The 16916-nt window shown below is 45.1% G+C and overlaps 1 protein-coding gene across 3 annotated transcripts in view; it reads right to left on the reverse strand.

Annotated features, from left to right (window-relative positions):
* The window catches only part of LRIG3 (leucine rich repeats and immunoglobulin like domains 3), a 69904-nt gene that overhangs the window by 35776 nt on the left and 17212 nt on the right, over positions 1–16916 (reverse strand). For all 3 annotated transcript variants that reach the window (XM_075930694.1, XM_006126466.4, XM_006126467.4), the window contains exon 4: positions 59–193. In XM_075930694.1, coding sequence (XP_075786809.1) covers positions 59–193 — 135 coding nt within the window. The remainder of the gene's footprint in view (positions 1–58; positions 194–16916) is intronic.

Raw genomic sequence — 16916 nt, forward strand, 5'->3', positions numbered from 1 at the left:
ATGGTTTGCAACAATGACCAAGATAATTTGACAGTATATTCTATGAAATTTTGCTTACAAATACTTGAGCTGCAGAGAAGGAAATGATGCAGTTTTCAACTCCGAAATATTATTGTTGCTCAGGTCCAAAGTTTCTAGAGACTGAAATGGTTTCAGATGTTCAGGCAAGATGTTCCCAATCTTGTTACTGGTCCTGGAATTTTAAAATATGAATCAAAGATCCTGCCATTCTGATGATAAACATTTGCAAGCTATACATTAACCTGGCAAAAAGCTATTTAACATAAGAACAGCCTTAATGGGTTAGACCAAAAGTCTATCTAGCTCAGTATCTTGTCTGCCGACAGTGGTCAATACCAGATGCCCCAGAGGGGGCGATCACAAGAGGTAATCCTTATGGGATCCCTCTCCTGTCACCAACCCCCAGAGAAACAGAGACTAGGGATACCATAGTGTTCCGCTAGGAATGTAAGCAACTAGTCGACTATCCAACAAGCCTAAGCTTATTGGGTAGTTGAGTCACTACTTGACTAGTTGCTTCCCCACCCCTCTTTGCTGCCTTTGTCAGAGGCAGCAAGGGGTGGGGAGCAAGAGCCAGCACTGGAGGGGAGCTGGCTTTAAAGCGGTTTCTCCCAAGTACCATCTCTGCAGGGGGGCCAGGCTTTTACTACATTTAAAAAGCAGACACACCGTATGTGGGACCTGGGGCAAGCCTATTCATAACATTTTAAAAGTAGAGCCACAGCAAATCCCCTTATTGACTAATCAAGTAGTCGATAGAAATTCCAACTGCTATTTAACATCCCTATGTTCAGCTAGTTCTCTTTAGTAAAATGATTAGCTACCATCATTTACCAAGTGATAATTCTGCATGTTTTGAAGAAATATATTTATTCACGTTTCCTTAATTATACTACCAGGGGCGGAAAGTATCCATTTGCATATGATCTGATTAGGACTTAACGCCTATGGATCTCAGTAAAGGAACCACTGTGTTCATCCACACTGGCTTCCACAGTGCAGGCTACAGAATTTTACCCAGTAATTCCTGCATCATTTCCAAAAGGCTTGTGGTTGAATAAGAGCACATCCTTTTTTAAAGCTACACAAAACTGAGAGTGAGCAATAGGACTCTGAGAATTGCAGTTAAATTAGACCAAGGCTTAATCAAGTCACATCACAATGTTGTTTTAAAATAAGGGTTACAAGAAAGTTCATCCATCCAAATGGCCTTAAAGGATTAGAAGACTGACTGATTACTGTGCACCACCACAGAAAGAGAGCAGCTATTTTGTAAGTAGAGTTGATATTTTAATTTATCTCCAGCAATGAGGAAAGAAAGTTGTGCTTATTTCGTAATTCGTATCAGGAGTGTCTCAAAGTTTGTGTGGGGTCATCACAACCATGGTATTTATTGCCTCCATTCAAAGTCAGGGTCCATGCACACTACAACAGTAATTCTGAAAGTGGTTAGAGACATTGGCATCATAGCCTGTCACAAGAAACATAGCTTTTCTTTCATTATAACCATATTTCTGCATTTATATGTGTTATTCTATCTAACCTTGTTTTTGTATTGGTGCATTCCTGGAAAATCTGAGCTGCAATGCTATGCTATTTCAGCGAGGGCTAGAGTGCCCAGGAGACAGGCATAGAGGTTAAAAAAAAAAAAACCCACACAGTACACAGAACAATACATTCTGGGAAATCCCACTGTACAGAACTGGGGCGGAGGGAGGGGAAGCAGGGGAGAGAATGGAGCTGAAATGTCTAGTTGCAGTAGTTCATACATCAAATTATAACAGTGTTCAAAAATTGGGATCCTTTTCCCACCATCTAAATATTGCATGCCAAGTGGCTTAAGTTAAAATACTAACAAATACATTGCTACTGAAAAGACACTAGCAATACTAGCCTTACATCAAGTCATAGGCCACAGATTCTGGGGTGGGTGCTTATGCACACGAGAAGGGATTACTCCTGATTAGGACAAAAAAATCCAGATTAAAAAACATAACCAGAAGTTATAAATTAATGGGCTCTCCCATCATATATATAGTAGCCCAGTGTCTGAGTCTGTAACGCTGGCTGTTCCCTGTGGGCGGCGCTGTTACCTGAAATGCTGGCTGTTCCCTCTGGGCGGCCCATGCAGCATGGGGAGTGTGGGACCCAAACGGCCGCTTGTGCCGTTTGCTTCCCTACGGCGGCCCGGCTGAACGGCGCAGAAGTCAGCCGAGTGCCATGGCGGGAGGCGAAGGGGAGATGACGTGCGGCATGACAGCCCCCTGGCCATGAATGTCACCGCCCTACCCCCCTTCACCTCCCACTGTGGCGCTTGGCTGACTTCTGCGCTTCTCAGCCAAGCCGCTGCGTGGGAGCAAGTGGCACAAGCGACCGTTTGGGCTCTACACCCCTCAAGCAGCACGGGGAGTGCGGCGCCTAAACGGCCATTTGGGCTTTGCGGTCCCCCCGAGTGAGAAGCAGGAGGGGGAGGAGAAGAGAAAGAGAGAGACAGAGATAGAGGCAGGAGGCGGAGGAGAGCTGAAAAAGAGAGGGGGAGGCAGTAGGAGGAGGAGAGAAAGAGAGACGGAGCGAGAGACCGGAGGCTCAGGAGAGAAGACCGATGTGGAGGAGAGACCTGAAAATCCCGTCTTATGACGGGCTAATTGGCTAGTTAAGAGTAAATGATCCTATAGTCTCTCCAACATTACTCTTGTTCTGTATCATGTTTCATTCCTCAGGCTGTCTGGTAAAGGTACACTGCACTTTTTAAAAAACTCTTAGCTGAAAGTATTTATTATAAATGGCAACAAATTACTTTAATAAAAAACAACCACCACCACTACCATCATGATGTGTCACTTTCATTGGCCAAATAAGGCTATGATTTAGATAACAGGACACAGAGCCTTTCAATTGTATATTAGTTTGTTTATAAGGTAATTACTAACTAGGTATTAAAACTGCCAATTACTTGAGTGACGAATAAAAATTTCCTTGCTGTAAAAGTGTGCTCCAGCAGAAGCCAGCAATTTCCTGAACTGCACGCCTCCTAAATTGCAGTGTGAAAGTGTTCAGTTATAGACATAGCTTGCACAGTGCTGTCTTTGTGTCCGTATCGCTCATAAAACAGAAATTCCTTACAAGTGGCTGGATAATAGCCCCTATATCACAAAGTTCAGTCAGCTCTAATAGAACTGAATAAAACCCAAATACTGCCTTCAGATTACTGAATTAACTAACTGAGACATTACATGCCATAGACAAGTTTACAGAAAGTCTGTTTATTTGCCCTTTTCTGGGAGGAGGGGGATGGGAATAGGTGGCGAGGTAGTGGAGTCACATGGGGGAGGGGAGAAGGTGAACTCATTTGTTCACAAAAATAGGCTTACACATCAGTGTTTTTATTACATCTCTTATTGTAAAAGACAAGGTAATTAAGCCCTCACTGTGCGTTCTGTTACCTCTTGACTGTGGAATATACTTTAAGATATTTGAACACTTTATGACTGACTGCCACCCCTCCTTAATCCAATCCCTCTTAAAAACAAACAAAACCTCAGTAAAATCCCACTGTGGATTTAAAAAAAAAAAAAACTACTTGAATCAAATACACCAAAGAAATTGAGTTACATCTGGAAAAAAGTTCCAAGTTAATTTCATCTATAGCATAATAAAAGAAAATGTCTTAAGTTGCTGTTTCAAATGGCACCTCAAATCAGTCAGGTTATACCTAGAGAGAGACTGAACGAGGATATGTGTTGGAGAAATTGTGGTCAAAGATGATTTTATGCATATATGGTGGACACATCCAACCATTAAAGCTTACTGTAATGCAGTTTGCAACCAAGTATCAACAAATTATTAGAAGCCTTTTGAGGCTTCCTAGCAGGAACAACCACACAAAAGGAAATGAACTGATTTTTTAATCTGCTAATAGCTGTTTGACTAATAGCCTTCCACTGGGGAAAAAGAAAAGTACAACACTAGAGCAATGGTTCAAAAAACCATGGGAGGGGCAGTTTTGTCAATTACATATAAAAGAAAATAGACAAAAGACTTAGACATATTCACCTAGATAGGAAACAACAAAAACATGTTTTATAGGCATGCCTGGATCATGAAATGTGTAATCAGATATTTCACTCCAATCACTAGAAACAACACGTAAAGATGCTCGGTCTCACACAGTAACACCTGTTAAATAGACATTCAATGATTATATTATTGTATAATGTCTCTCTAAACAAAAACGCAGTGTTGTAACAATTGCTGTATTGTCTTCTGCTATTTACCTGTTAAAACTTCTGAAATAAAGACAGAGTAGGGGAAAGGGACTAACTCAGAGCTAGACAAAATACAGCCCGGAAGCCGGATCTGGCCAGCAAAGCCACTGGATCCGGCCTGTGGACCACTCTGACAGGACCCTCATGCATGCAGGGTTTGAAGTGCAGTCCCTGTGTTCCTTGGTTTGCAGGGAGCAAGAAAGCTTTGCATAATCTTCCCGCCCCAGCCCAATCCTCAGCTCCTATTGGCCAGAAACAACCACCCAATAAGAACTGACAGCCAATCTCTCAGCTCCTATTGGCTGGAAACAGCCAGCCAATAGGAGCTGAGAGATTGGCATGGGAAACAGGGCAGCACAAGCCTCTTCCCCCACCTTGAATTGAGAGCCATGTGGAGGGTACAGTCTACAGATTCAAGCGGGTTGGGGCTGCAGCAGGCAGGGAGCCCAACCTGCCTTGAGGAGTGCTGTAGGGCAATTGGTCAGGAGCTACTTAGGTAAGTGCCTCCCAGTCAGAGCCTGCCATTGGCACCCCAGCCCCTCCTGCATAACAACTCAATTCCCCAGGTCACCATCCAAACCCTCTGCACACCCTGCTCCAGGTCCCAACTCCCTCCCAGACCCTATATCCCTCCTCCTATACCCTTCCCACAGGCCAGAATCCTCTCCTGAACCCAAGCACCTTTCCAGACCCTGCACCCCATTCCCCTGTCAGGTCACAACCCCCTCCTTCACCCAAATACCCTCTCGGACCCCACACCATCTCTGGCACCCCAGTCCCTTACCACGTGCACCCTTCTGCACCTAACCTCCATCCTAGACCCTGCACCACTTCCACAGAAAAATGTGGCTCTTGACCACTTATCAAAATCTTGGAGTGGCCCCTCCCTCCCCCACCAAAAATTATTGCCCACCCCTGGTCTAATGCTGGAAGCCTCCTGATCCATTCTACTTTGAGATCAATTTGACTACCTAAAAGTAGGCTCACTTCCAAGAAGGGATGCAAGTGACTAGTCGAGTAGTGACTACTCACTTCCCCCCCACCCCGCACCCTTGCTCCCTCTATCAGAGGGTATGTCTACACTACCACCTTAGTTCGAACTAGGGTGGTAATGTAGGCAACTGGAGTTGCAAATGAAGCCCGGGATTTGAATTTCCCGGGCTTCATTTGCATATAGCCGAGCGCCGCCATTTTTAAATGTCCGCTAGTGCGTACTCCGTGCTGCGCGGCTATACGAGGCACGGACTAGGTAGTTCGGACGAGGCTTCCTATTCCGAACTACCGTTACTCCTCGTTTCCTCGTGTAGCCGCGCGGCACAGAGTCTGCACTAGCGGACATTTAAAAATGGTGGCGCCCGGCTATATGCAAATGAAGCCTGGGAAATTCAAATCCCGGGCTTCATTTGCAACTCCGGTTGCCTACATTACCACCCTAGTTCGAACTAGGGTGGTAGTGTAGACATACCCAGAGAGAGGCAGCAAGTGGAGGGAGCAGGAGCCGGTGCTGGGGGGAGCCAACTTAAAAGCTCCCCCCCCCACACACATCATTTCCATGGGGTGGAGGGGGGGGACCAGGCATAAGCCAGGAATCAATTGATTCCTGGCTCATTTCTGGTCCCCACTGCTGTGCTTCAGCCTTTTAAATGTATTAAGAGCCTGGTGGTTCTTAATACATTTAAAAGGCAGAGTTGCAGTGGGGTAAGCACCCGGGTCTCGGAGCTAACCTCGCTGCAGCTCTGCAGTTACCCCTCCCCCCCTCACTAACTAATCAACTAGTAGATGGAAATTCCATCAACTAGTCAATTAGTTGATTAAACACCATTTAACATCCCTACTTCCAAGTAGATATTGTTTGTAAACACTGTCGCAAATTCAATAATAAGTAATATTAGACTCCTGTCTTCCAAGCTACTTTTTATATTAGTTACAATAGACACAAGCCCAGCTAACACAAGCCTAGAGGACATCTCAGAGGGGAGAATTAAACAATATCCTCTATTTTGACATGACTTTAATATTAAAATACAAGTTTGATATCTTTTGTGCAAAAGATTGCTTCCTAGCAGTCCACTATGAAAGTGCCATGTTACTGTGCTTAGACAATAGGTCAGAAAGATACCGCTAGCTCACTTTGCACTAGAGTGCTAAAAATAGCACTGTGAATGTTGAATCACTGCAGCTAAAAGTCCAAGCCCATCTGAATCCATTTCCAAGTCTAGTTCGCATTTCGCTAGCACAAATCTGTCAATCTGTACTGTGAATCACTCCTAACTGCTGTGTGGACATACCCAGAATGTCTTGAAGGAAACCACTGCTTTCGTATAAAAAGACTGCATGTCCAAATGCCTACTGATAAATATTCTCAACCTGTATGCCATATGTTAAAGAAACACTTGTGGAATTTTGAACTCTTGTATAGATGATGGGCTCCTACTCAATGGAGGCTGATATTTACAACTAGCAGGGAGAGAATAGGTGCCCTCTCTCTCACACTGAACTCTTATCAAAAGTCCCACCTTCACTGGTGTCTGCTCCTTTCATTTTTGCTGTTATCCTGTTCCATGATTGGTTTCATCTTCCAACTCTCCTAATGACAGTTTCCCCCCCCCACCCACCACCACCACTATGCTAGGAGGTCTGTGGCTCATGGTATGACAGCAAGGAAATGAAAAATTAAGCTGAAAAAAAGCAGGACAATTTCTATGCAATAAACTCTCGAGGGAAGTGACAGAAGCCCAGTATTTTGTGGCATACAGAATAGGACAAATTGCTGCAGCGTTTACTGTGGCACACTATTCTGCAGAGGCCCCAGGCAAGAGAGAGAAGACAATGATCTATGGAGGTCTTTTCCACTGTTATGAGATCCAATTTAATAAGCATGTTAACTAGATATTTTTGTCCTAAAGTTACCAGTGGTGTAATTAATAATGATGTTATTTAAACTGTTTTGTTTAATATTTAATATACTACTGTATCATCGGGTCTGTGCACTGTCTTCCTTCCCGCCTCCCAACCCCCAAACACCCCTCAAACCCCTTGCACCACATTCTTGCTTTCCTTGTGAGGATCCCTTTCCAACATCACATTTTGTGATGTTCTTGACAGACTGCACAGCAGTCCTGGCTTCAAAAAGTACAAAATGTACATTAAGTCCCCTCTTTACTCATGCTATCCTATGGAATGCCTCTGGCTCCTTCCCAGGAAGGAAGGAGCAGAAAGGTTTGCTTGTCAGGTGAGTGGCCAGGAGTTTCTGGGAGGGAGACATGGATGAAGGGAGGAAAGGAAAGGAGCTAGGAAATGACACCAGAAAAGTGGCCAGAGAAAAAAGGATGAGGGGAAAACAAAACACTCCATATTATCATCCCATCAGAGAAAGCAATGCTTTACTAGAATATTAATGTTTCCCTTGCTAAACTACAATCTGGTGTCATATTTTCTCCACTCATCTGAGGCTGCTTTAGTCACATTTGCCACTGATTTAATACTAAGTAGCAACAACACTTCTGCCTTTCCTTACACAGTAGGTTGCTCCCTTTCAAAAATTATCCTCTTTCTGGGCTTCAGAGAGTATGCTTTCCTGGTTCTATGTCCAACCCAGTCTCCACCTGCTCTTTCAGTGTATCCTGGGGCTCCTTTTCTTCCCATTCTCACTCCCTGTCAGGGTTCCTTAAGAGTGTATCTTCTCTTCTACTTTTTACTCCTTATTCCCAGTTGACAATCTTTCCCTGGCTCCATTTATGTTCATCCAATGCTTCTTCCTAAATGCCCCAACACTGCATGGAATTTAACATGGCAGCAAATAAAACATCACCTTTCTCCCTTCACTATTGGTTATTAATATCCTCCCCATTCCTTAGACCTGCAGCCTTATTCTAATTTTTAAATTCACTTTATCCTCCAACACTAACACTCATAAATCCTGACAGCTTTCCCTTTATAATATCTCATAAACCTACTTGATGTTCTATGTTATCTTTGCAAAAGCCCTTGTTCAGCCACTACTTTATACAGGGGCTACAACAAGTTGTTGTTTTCCTTCTCCGGCTAGTCAATCAGTCTAAACTGCTTCTTCAAAAATTCATGTTCCTTGTTTGCCATTCCGACCACACCCAATTCCTGTTCTAATCTTATTATGTATTTCCCCTTGTTCACACTGAATTTAAATGACTGCAAACCCTAGCGTCTGTCTCTCTGCTTACAGTTTGCCACATCTCTCACTGTTCATCACCACTCTCATTCTTGGGAATTTCTTCATGTAACACCATGCACAAAACCCAGTCTGACATGGCTCCACCCTCTTCATAACCAAGCTCTCCCAGATTGAGTGTGTCCCCCACTCTGTTTTCATCTGGCATTGAGGCAATGCCATTATCTAGCAAATACAGAAGTCTTAAGACATCAATTTCAACAGAATTTAAGTTAGACACGTGCTAAACTATGTTGTAGGCAGTGTTCCCTCTAAGGGGCGAGCCCCAGCTCCCAAGCAGAGCCGCACAGTGGCTGCTCAGCTGCTCCAGGGCAAGTAGGGTTGCCAGTTGTCCGGTATTCTACTGGACAGTCTGGTACTGGCACTCTCTGTCCAGTAAAAAAAAAAAAAAAAAATCAGAAAATACTGGACACGTGGAATGTCTGGTATTTTCTGATTTCTCTAGCTGCGCACCAGACGAAAGCCTGGCATTGGGGGGGGGGGGGGGGGGGGGGGAGAGAAGCGGCTGGAAGGTGGGGCCACCATCACCGCTCTGGGCGCGTCAGAAGCCTAACCAGCTGGGACTCCCAACCACTGCCCCCGCCCCCGCCAGGCTTCTGCTCAATCACAGGCTCCCAGCGCCAATCATGGCCCCGCCACCCAGCTTGGGAGTAACAGTTGGCAGGCGGGGCTGCGTTCGCTGATCTGGGCACATCAGAAGCTTAGCGGCGGTGGGGGGAGTGTCTGGGAGGCTGGACACTATGGGCGCTGGGAGTTCTCTACAATCATTTCAGCTGCAGGATAAAAAGGAGTTCTTCTAAATTGTTCTATAGGCTTAGCTTTAGAGAAATAGAAAACAATGAAAAGAGCATGCACATCTGCACAACTACTTCTAAGCCTCTTTACATAGAGATGATGTAGGATGAAGACTGTTTATAATAAAGTTAAGTATTAAACATAGCATAAGTGTTCGTGGCAGTTTTGGGTTTTTTTTGGTTCGACAATTTTTAGCCCGCGTGTTCGGTATTTTTTCTGAGACCATCTGACAACCCTAAGGGCGGGGCCACATGGCGGACGGCTGCCCCACCGCAGGAGCAGCCACCACACAACATTGGCCATAGCTTCGGCCCTTCTCTGGGGTTGGAGCTGCAGGCCATGTGGTAGCTGGCGGCTGCTCCAGCAGCCCTAGCGGGGGCCAGAGCAACAGTTTCATCGCAGGTGGGCCACGGCTGCTCCAGCAGTCAGGGCTGAAGCAGCCAAATGGCCAGCAACAGGTGGCTGCTCAAGCTGTAGTAAGTATGTTTCCATGCTTTGGATTTGTAGGACTCGGACTCATTCATATACTTTAGCCTTATCTCAGAGGTGGGAGAATTGTCAACAGAACTTGATATGTAATCTGGAGATTTCACTATGGATCTATAAATGGAATATTTATATGTAGAAGAAAGGGAGGAAGAGGGAGTATATGTGTAGAAGAAAGGGGGAAGAGGGAGTGATGATGGTGGGAGGTGGTCTTCTAGAAAGAAATTCTTCTATGCCCAGATGGGTCAACTAACAAGTTCATCCCAGGTCTAATTCAGGCCGTTAGGAATTGCACAGATGTAACTATTCTGAAGTCTGTCCTGTAAATGAAATCAAAGTTTTCTGGCAGCAAGCAAGGGCAGAATTGGACTCACTGCTTCTAATAATTCTACTGAAGTGGTGATCTTCTATGATTTCTTTTCTCCTGGAGGGTTACATACAGCTAGTTGACCTGGCAATGTTTGAAAGTATCATCTGCAGAGTCATGAAAACATTTGTAATTACTATTTCTGTAGTCAGGTAGCTAATAAGTATTGGTGGCATTAGCTGATGGTGTGCAACTTCCTCCAGGTTCTTTTCCTTTAGGATTTTTGTTTTCAGTTTCTTCCTTTCTGTTTGATATTGAGTCAGAGTTTCATTATTTTGTATCACGTGATTGTAATTTTATTTGGTCATTACTTGTGTTATTTATTTTGAACATTCTCTGTATACCAGGCTCTGGCTTGATTGGTCTTTTACATCAAAACTCCATAAAACTGAATTAGAAATAAGAGAATGGGCAATTTTAACAATGGGAAAGCATTAGTGTGGTAAAATGAGTTGTTTAGTCAGACACTGACATGGTATCACTTTTATTGTTCATTGATTTGACCCATCTCTGTGAAACTCATCTAGTTCTCTCCAGAGTGCACACATTTCAGCAGGACATTTTTAAAAGCACACAAAAATATGGGGGCATAAACCACATTGACTTGCCATGGAATTAATTTTTCTAAATCTCTGAGTGCTTTTCAAAATATTCCTATTAATGTACAAGTTGACTTTTCAACAGGGGTGGAGAGGCAAAGACGACAAATGCCCTGGGCCCAGCCATTCAAAATGTCTGGAGCTACTAGCCACTGCTGCTACTATTGTGGCAGTAGCAGCGGCTGGAACCCCAGGCTCTGTAAATCACCACAGGAGTGTCACACGGTACGATCTGGGCAGAGCTGAAGGCTGACTGCCCTGTCCCTTCTGCCCACAGCAGAACCCTTCTACCGTGCCTAGGAGCCTGGCAAGTCCATCCCCATAAGTTCAGTTAACCCATTATCACACTTTTCATTTTAATTAGAGATAAGGTGGGTCCATTTATTGGCACTCAGGTAACTTTTAATGATGCTAGACAAAGAGAACGTGGCACCTGTCTCAATGTAAAGTGGCATCTCTCTCAACATTTATTCAGTAACAGATTCAAGACATCTTTCAATTTTAGATTCCAGGGACTGATTTTGCTCCATGACCTTTATAGTCCAATTAAAAATAAACAAACAAACCAACCACTGAGCTCTGCTAAACTGACAACATGAGCAAACCAAAAATGCACAGGAAAGTTTACAGCACTCTCCCTGAACATCCCCACTCCCTGAACTCTGTCCCCATTCCCTGTCCCCAGCTACAGAACTCTGTCCCCGTCGCATCCCCACTCCCTGAACTCTGTCCCCACTCCCCGTCCCCATTCCCCGAACTCTGCCCCCATCCCCACTCCCCTGTCCCACTCCCCTGTCCCCAGCTATAGACCTCTGTCCCCATTCCCCTCCCCAGTACCTGAACTCTGTTCTCATTCCCCTGTCCCGAGCCACAGAACTCTGTCCCCACTGGCACCCTGTCCCCTGCCAAAGCACCCACTAGCACCCTTCCCCAGTACTATGCCCTCTGTTCCCACTAACACAGTTGGGGCCACATTAGTGAAGCTGGGGGGGAGCGGGGGAGGTGGAAGGTTTTTTTGCATCTCACTTATGTGGCCCCAATTGACTTTTCTTGGGTCAGTGACCCCTGACTCAAGATAGGTTCCCTGCCCTTCTCAGAAATAAAGACAATGCAGAAACTTTTAGTTTCACAGTATTTTATTTAAAAATGAAGCCTGGCCAACAAACCCCAAACTGGGGCCAAGCCCCCATCTGGCCACAGCATCATAACACTCCTGCGCTCCTCTTTCCCCCAGACCCTACATCTGAGCCTATCATACACTGGAACCCCCTGCCCTGAGCCCCTCTCATACCCCAACCCAAATTCCTGAACCTTCACATTCAGAAGTTTGTGGCTTGCTTAGTACCCTAACCCTACATCTGACCCCAACAACTGCTCGGCCTGGCGCCCTCTCCTTGAGCCAGTGCCCCTTATCCATCTTCTCCCGCATCCAGATTTCCTCCCAGAGCTTGCACCTCTCACTCCTTCCCACACCCAAATCCCTCATTCCCACCCCAGACCCTACACATCCTGTCTAAACCCAGCAAGTTTATGGCTAGACTGTAGGAGGAGACTAGAGAGGGCGGAGCTTCAAGGAAGGGGCAGAGCAGTAGATCTTGACTTGTTCTGTCATTTTAAAAAGTGATCTTGGGTGTGAGAAGGTTGGAGACCACTGCTCTAACACTTGAAGGACACTGCCTAGATCAGGGTGGCAATTTTTAAAATGGAGCCACTTCATATATTTCTGAAGTGGCCACAGGCTGCTCTGGAAGGGGTGGGGCGAGGAGACTTCTCATGATCCCCCCTCCCACAAACCTGGATTTGCCTGGGGGTGGAGGAGCGCATGGAGTCTCCCTCTCCCCCCCCCCCCCCCCCCCATACCCTCTGTGCCTAGAGAGACTCGCCAGCTGTTTTAAAACAGCCAAGGTTTCTCTCCAGTGGCCATGAGCCTTTGATGGGGGGGGAAGGAGGAGACTTTGCATGCTCCCCCATTCCCAGGTCTCGATTGGCCTTGGGGTAGGGGTGCGACAGGGCATCTGTGGGCTGGATCCAGTACATGGAGACACCTTTGCCCACCTGGCCTACATGGAATACCTGAACAAACAATGACATAAATATTTTGAAATTATGTGATGTCTTGCTTGTTGAGTGCCACATGTTTTTTAACATGGAAGCATGGATGAGAATAACTAACTAGTAAACGATCTGCTAATTGAGAAAATCAATTTTTTATTCTTTCCAGTAAGGGGATCTGGCCCTTAAAAATTCATTGTAGCTGGAAGAGTTACACCAACTAGCACAATCAACTTACGCACTTTTAGTCCTACTCCAGGCAATTTGCTTATCTGATTAAAAAAAAAACCCAAAACATAATCTCTCATGTTCAGAGTTAAAAGGCTCATTAAATGATAAATGCCTTTTTAGATTAGATGGCTAGTATGGTAGCATCAGAGACCCCCCCCCCCAAACTCAAAAAAAACATATACACAGAGAGAACTTTGTTATAATGTTGGCCACTGACATGCTTAAAACACCAAAGAATGTGACAAAATTCAGATTTCCAAAATGTAGTTCGGTCTTATTTACATCACATAATTGAGCAATTGCTTCAACCATCTTAAGAAACAATCAAGTGGTACAGGGACCTTTGTCATCTGAATGTGTCATCCAGAAAAGGCTTGAGTACACTGCCCACTCACGAGACTTTGATTACCATGAACCTTGAGGAAAAACAGCAGAAAAATGTCTAACACAGTTGGAGTGCAAAGATGAACCTTGGTTCCTCCTAGCCTAAGCTTAGTTTCCATGCTAAGAGCAAAATTTTTAAACTTCACAAAAAAAAAAAAAAACCACTCATATGGCCCAATACAGACTGAAATGTAAAGATCTCTTGAAAGTACCCAGTCTGAAGCAATGACAGAAAAACACTTTTACAGAATGTATAATGATTTGAGCCATCACAGCTTCCTTGGATTTCTCTCTCTAAACACACACATATACACATACACATACACACACACACACACTTATAAAGTTCAGCAACTGAGACAATATTTTCAAAAAGATGTTGATGGTTGCACAATTTGTTATTGCTATCAAAAGAGAATCATTTTACAATTATCCCCAGTGCTGCAATTGATTTTAGCTTTTAGGTTCATTTCACCATTAACAACTGCATTTTTAACACAAAAGAACTTTGTGATCAGGACCGGTCTGGCTATATAGGCAAATTAGGTGGTCACCTAAAGCGTCAGGCTTTAATTTAAGGGGCACCAAATTAGATAGAAGTGAATTTTTTTCTATTTAAATATATATATTAATATGTTATCTCTTATAAATGTAAGTATCAAACATTATACAGTAAAACTCCACTTGTTTGGCATCCAGTGGTCCGGCTCTCCCGAAAGTCCGGTGCCAACTGGAACCCAGAAGTGCTCCAGCCAGTCAGACAATTGGAGCTGCTCCGCGCCGCTTCCCCAAGTCTGCTGCTGTTGCTGCTGAAGCTGACCAGCAGCAGACTTGGGGAAGTGGCGTGGAGCAGAGCAGCTGGAGTGCTGCTGGGTTGGTCCCACAGTGCCAACTCTTACCCCCCTGCTCAGCGCTCGGCAGCACCCCAGCTGCTCTGCTCCATGCCACTTCCCCAAGTCCACCACTGTTGCTGCTGAAACTGACGAGCGGCAGACTTGGGGAAGCTGCAGAGCAGAGTAGTGCAGTTGGGGTGCTGCTGGGCGCTGAGCAGGGGGATGAGGGGCAGCACTGCGGGACCAACCCAGCAGCACCCCAGCTGCTCTGTCCTGCCGCTTCCCCAAGTCGCCGCTGATGCTTGCAGCCCCAGCTGACCTGTCGCTGGCAGCTGCGCGGGGCTTCCCCCGCCTCCCTACAAAATGGTGGAGGGTTTGCTCCACACCACGCCATTCCCCGCTGAACCTCCCTTCCCCCATACCCATCACAGCCCCCCTGCCCGAGTACCTCCTGATACTTCCGGCATAGCCGATAATCTGGCACCCCTGGGTCCCAAAGGTGCCGGATTATAGGAAGTCTACTGTACTTGTAAAACAGTGCATCATTGCTATGTCAGGAGTTGAGTTATATTATTTTTGTGGCGCACAGCTTTGTATGTAAATACAGTTGGTATTGTGTCATTGCACAGCTTCAAAAGAGCACAGTCTGGGTTTGCTGCAGAGCACAGGGTCTGGCAGTTCAGCCACCCGCAGTAGCTCAGTGTTGGCCAGTCATACAGTGGAGTCAATGTTGCTTGCTGCTTAGTGAAAGACAGTTATAGCCCTGCAACAGCTTTTCTACCGTGTTACAAGCCCTGATCCCAAAGACACTCTGCACATGAAGAATTTGTATTGTGTTGGAACTGAAACATTTGATGAGGTTTTATAACAAGACTGTAACAGGAGAATCACAAGTACTTGTACAATTAAGACTGTGTATTTATTGTAGACTATTAATGTTAATAGTAAAGCGCTGATTTGCGAACACCTGACAGCTAATGTTACCAAATACCATTTCATATATACATTCCTTTCCATTCTAACTGCAAAAATGTTCAATAATAATAGAAATTCTAGACTTTTGTTTAATTTTTAAATAGTTTTAAGTGAAAAGTTGAAATAAAATAAATTAAAATTTACCAGATTTATGTTACTATGACTGCATGCTCAATAACTTATCAGGAAAGGTTCCAATAGATATAGTGGTACACACTCCATTGTCCCTTAGCACTGAAAATTCATTTTTTTCTCAATATTCAATGGGGCAGAGGAGCCAAAGTCATCGTTAGCCTATAGTGCCAAAAAACATTGGCCTGCCTGTGATTAATCATTAGAATAATGTTAGAGCCACCAATAAAAAAGTACAACTTTTAAGTTGACCTGGGCCAAGAAAGTTAGAATAGTTTTGTCAACCAACTTTAAATTTAAACCTTCCAGCTAGGGATGTAAAAATAGTCAAATAGTCTAGGCTAGTTGAGTTGACTACTCTCATTCTCACCCCCCTTTACTGCCTCCATATCAGAGGCAGCAAGGGGGGGGGGGGGGGGAGACAAGGAACAGGAGCTGGTGCTCTGCCTTTTAACTGTAGTAAGAGCCATCTGGGTCCTCAACTGCTGAGGCTCTGCCTTTTAACTGTAGTAAGAGCCACTGGGCTCTTACTACATTTCAAAGGCAGAGGCACAGCGGGGTTAACTCCCAGGGATTGCTTACTGCCCCCAGCAGCTAACCCCACTGTGGCTTTGCAGCGCACCTGGCTCCTACTACATTTAAACACAGTCAGAGCAGGGGTAGCAACTGCCCAACCGTTATCGACTAATCAAGCAGTTGATGGAAATGGAAATTCCATCAACTACTCGATTAGCTGATTAATCACAATTTAACATCCCTACTTCTAACCAACAGTGATCACAGACAGAGCTAGCACTAAAAATAAGGACGTGCAAATAAAAGACAAATTAGCAAAAATCATTTTCACAACAGTAAGTAGATAATGCGCATAAAAATACAATTTTTCTATTTAAATTCAAGTTAAGCGTATTCTGATCTCAAGGTCTCATTTTAACAATCCTATTTGGAATGCACTGCGTTTTGCTTTTAATACTGATCATTGTCAAGCACATTGTGCGACCACTGACTGCCTCGTTACCAATCTTTCAACTCTGGGTCATGCATTCAAACCGATTACAGTGTGAAGTCTGTCTAATGACCTTCAGAAAAAAGACCATTAGGGATGTAAAGGGTAAACAGGTGATCAGATAAGCATTCGCCTTATTGGCATGCTTACTGGGTAACCAGTTAATTGGCACCTGAACTGGGCAAGTCAGCCCTCCGCCAGTGGCCCAATGGGGCAGGCCCCCGCCAGCTAAAGCACCTCCCTCACCCACCTGTGGCCTGGTGTGAAAGGCCCAGTCCAGCCAAAGTAGCGGGCCCAGATGTGCTGGAGCATCCCTCTGCCAGCAGTTCTAGTACCACCCCCTCCCCGCCCCAGCCTCTTCTCCTACATCCCTACCAACTGCAGCCCCTCCTCAAAGAGCACCACATTTCTATCTCCACTAGTCAGTCAGGCCTGCCCATGGCCACAGCCGTCTTTCACACGGACCAGCCTCTTCCACCTCAGCCCTACCTACTGCGGACCCTCCTCATGCCATGCTTCCATTGACATCAGCTGGCCCAAGCCAAGACCCCGTACCCCCAGCC

Source organism: Pelodiscus sinensis, chromosome 1 (genome assembly GCF_049634645.1).
Source record: "Pelodiscus sinensis isolate JC-2024 chromosome 1, ASM4963464v1, whole genome shotgun sequence".
NCBI classification, from domain to species: Eukaryota; Metazoa; Chordata; order Testudines; family Trionychidae; genus Pelodiscus; species Pelodiscus sinensis.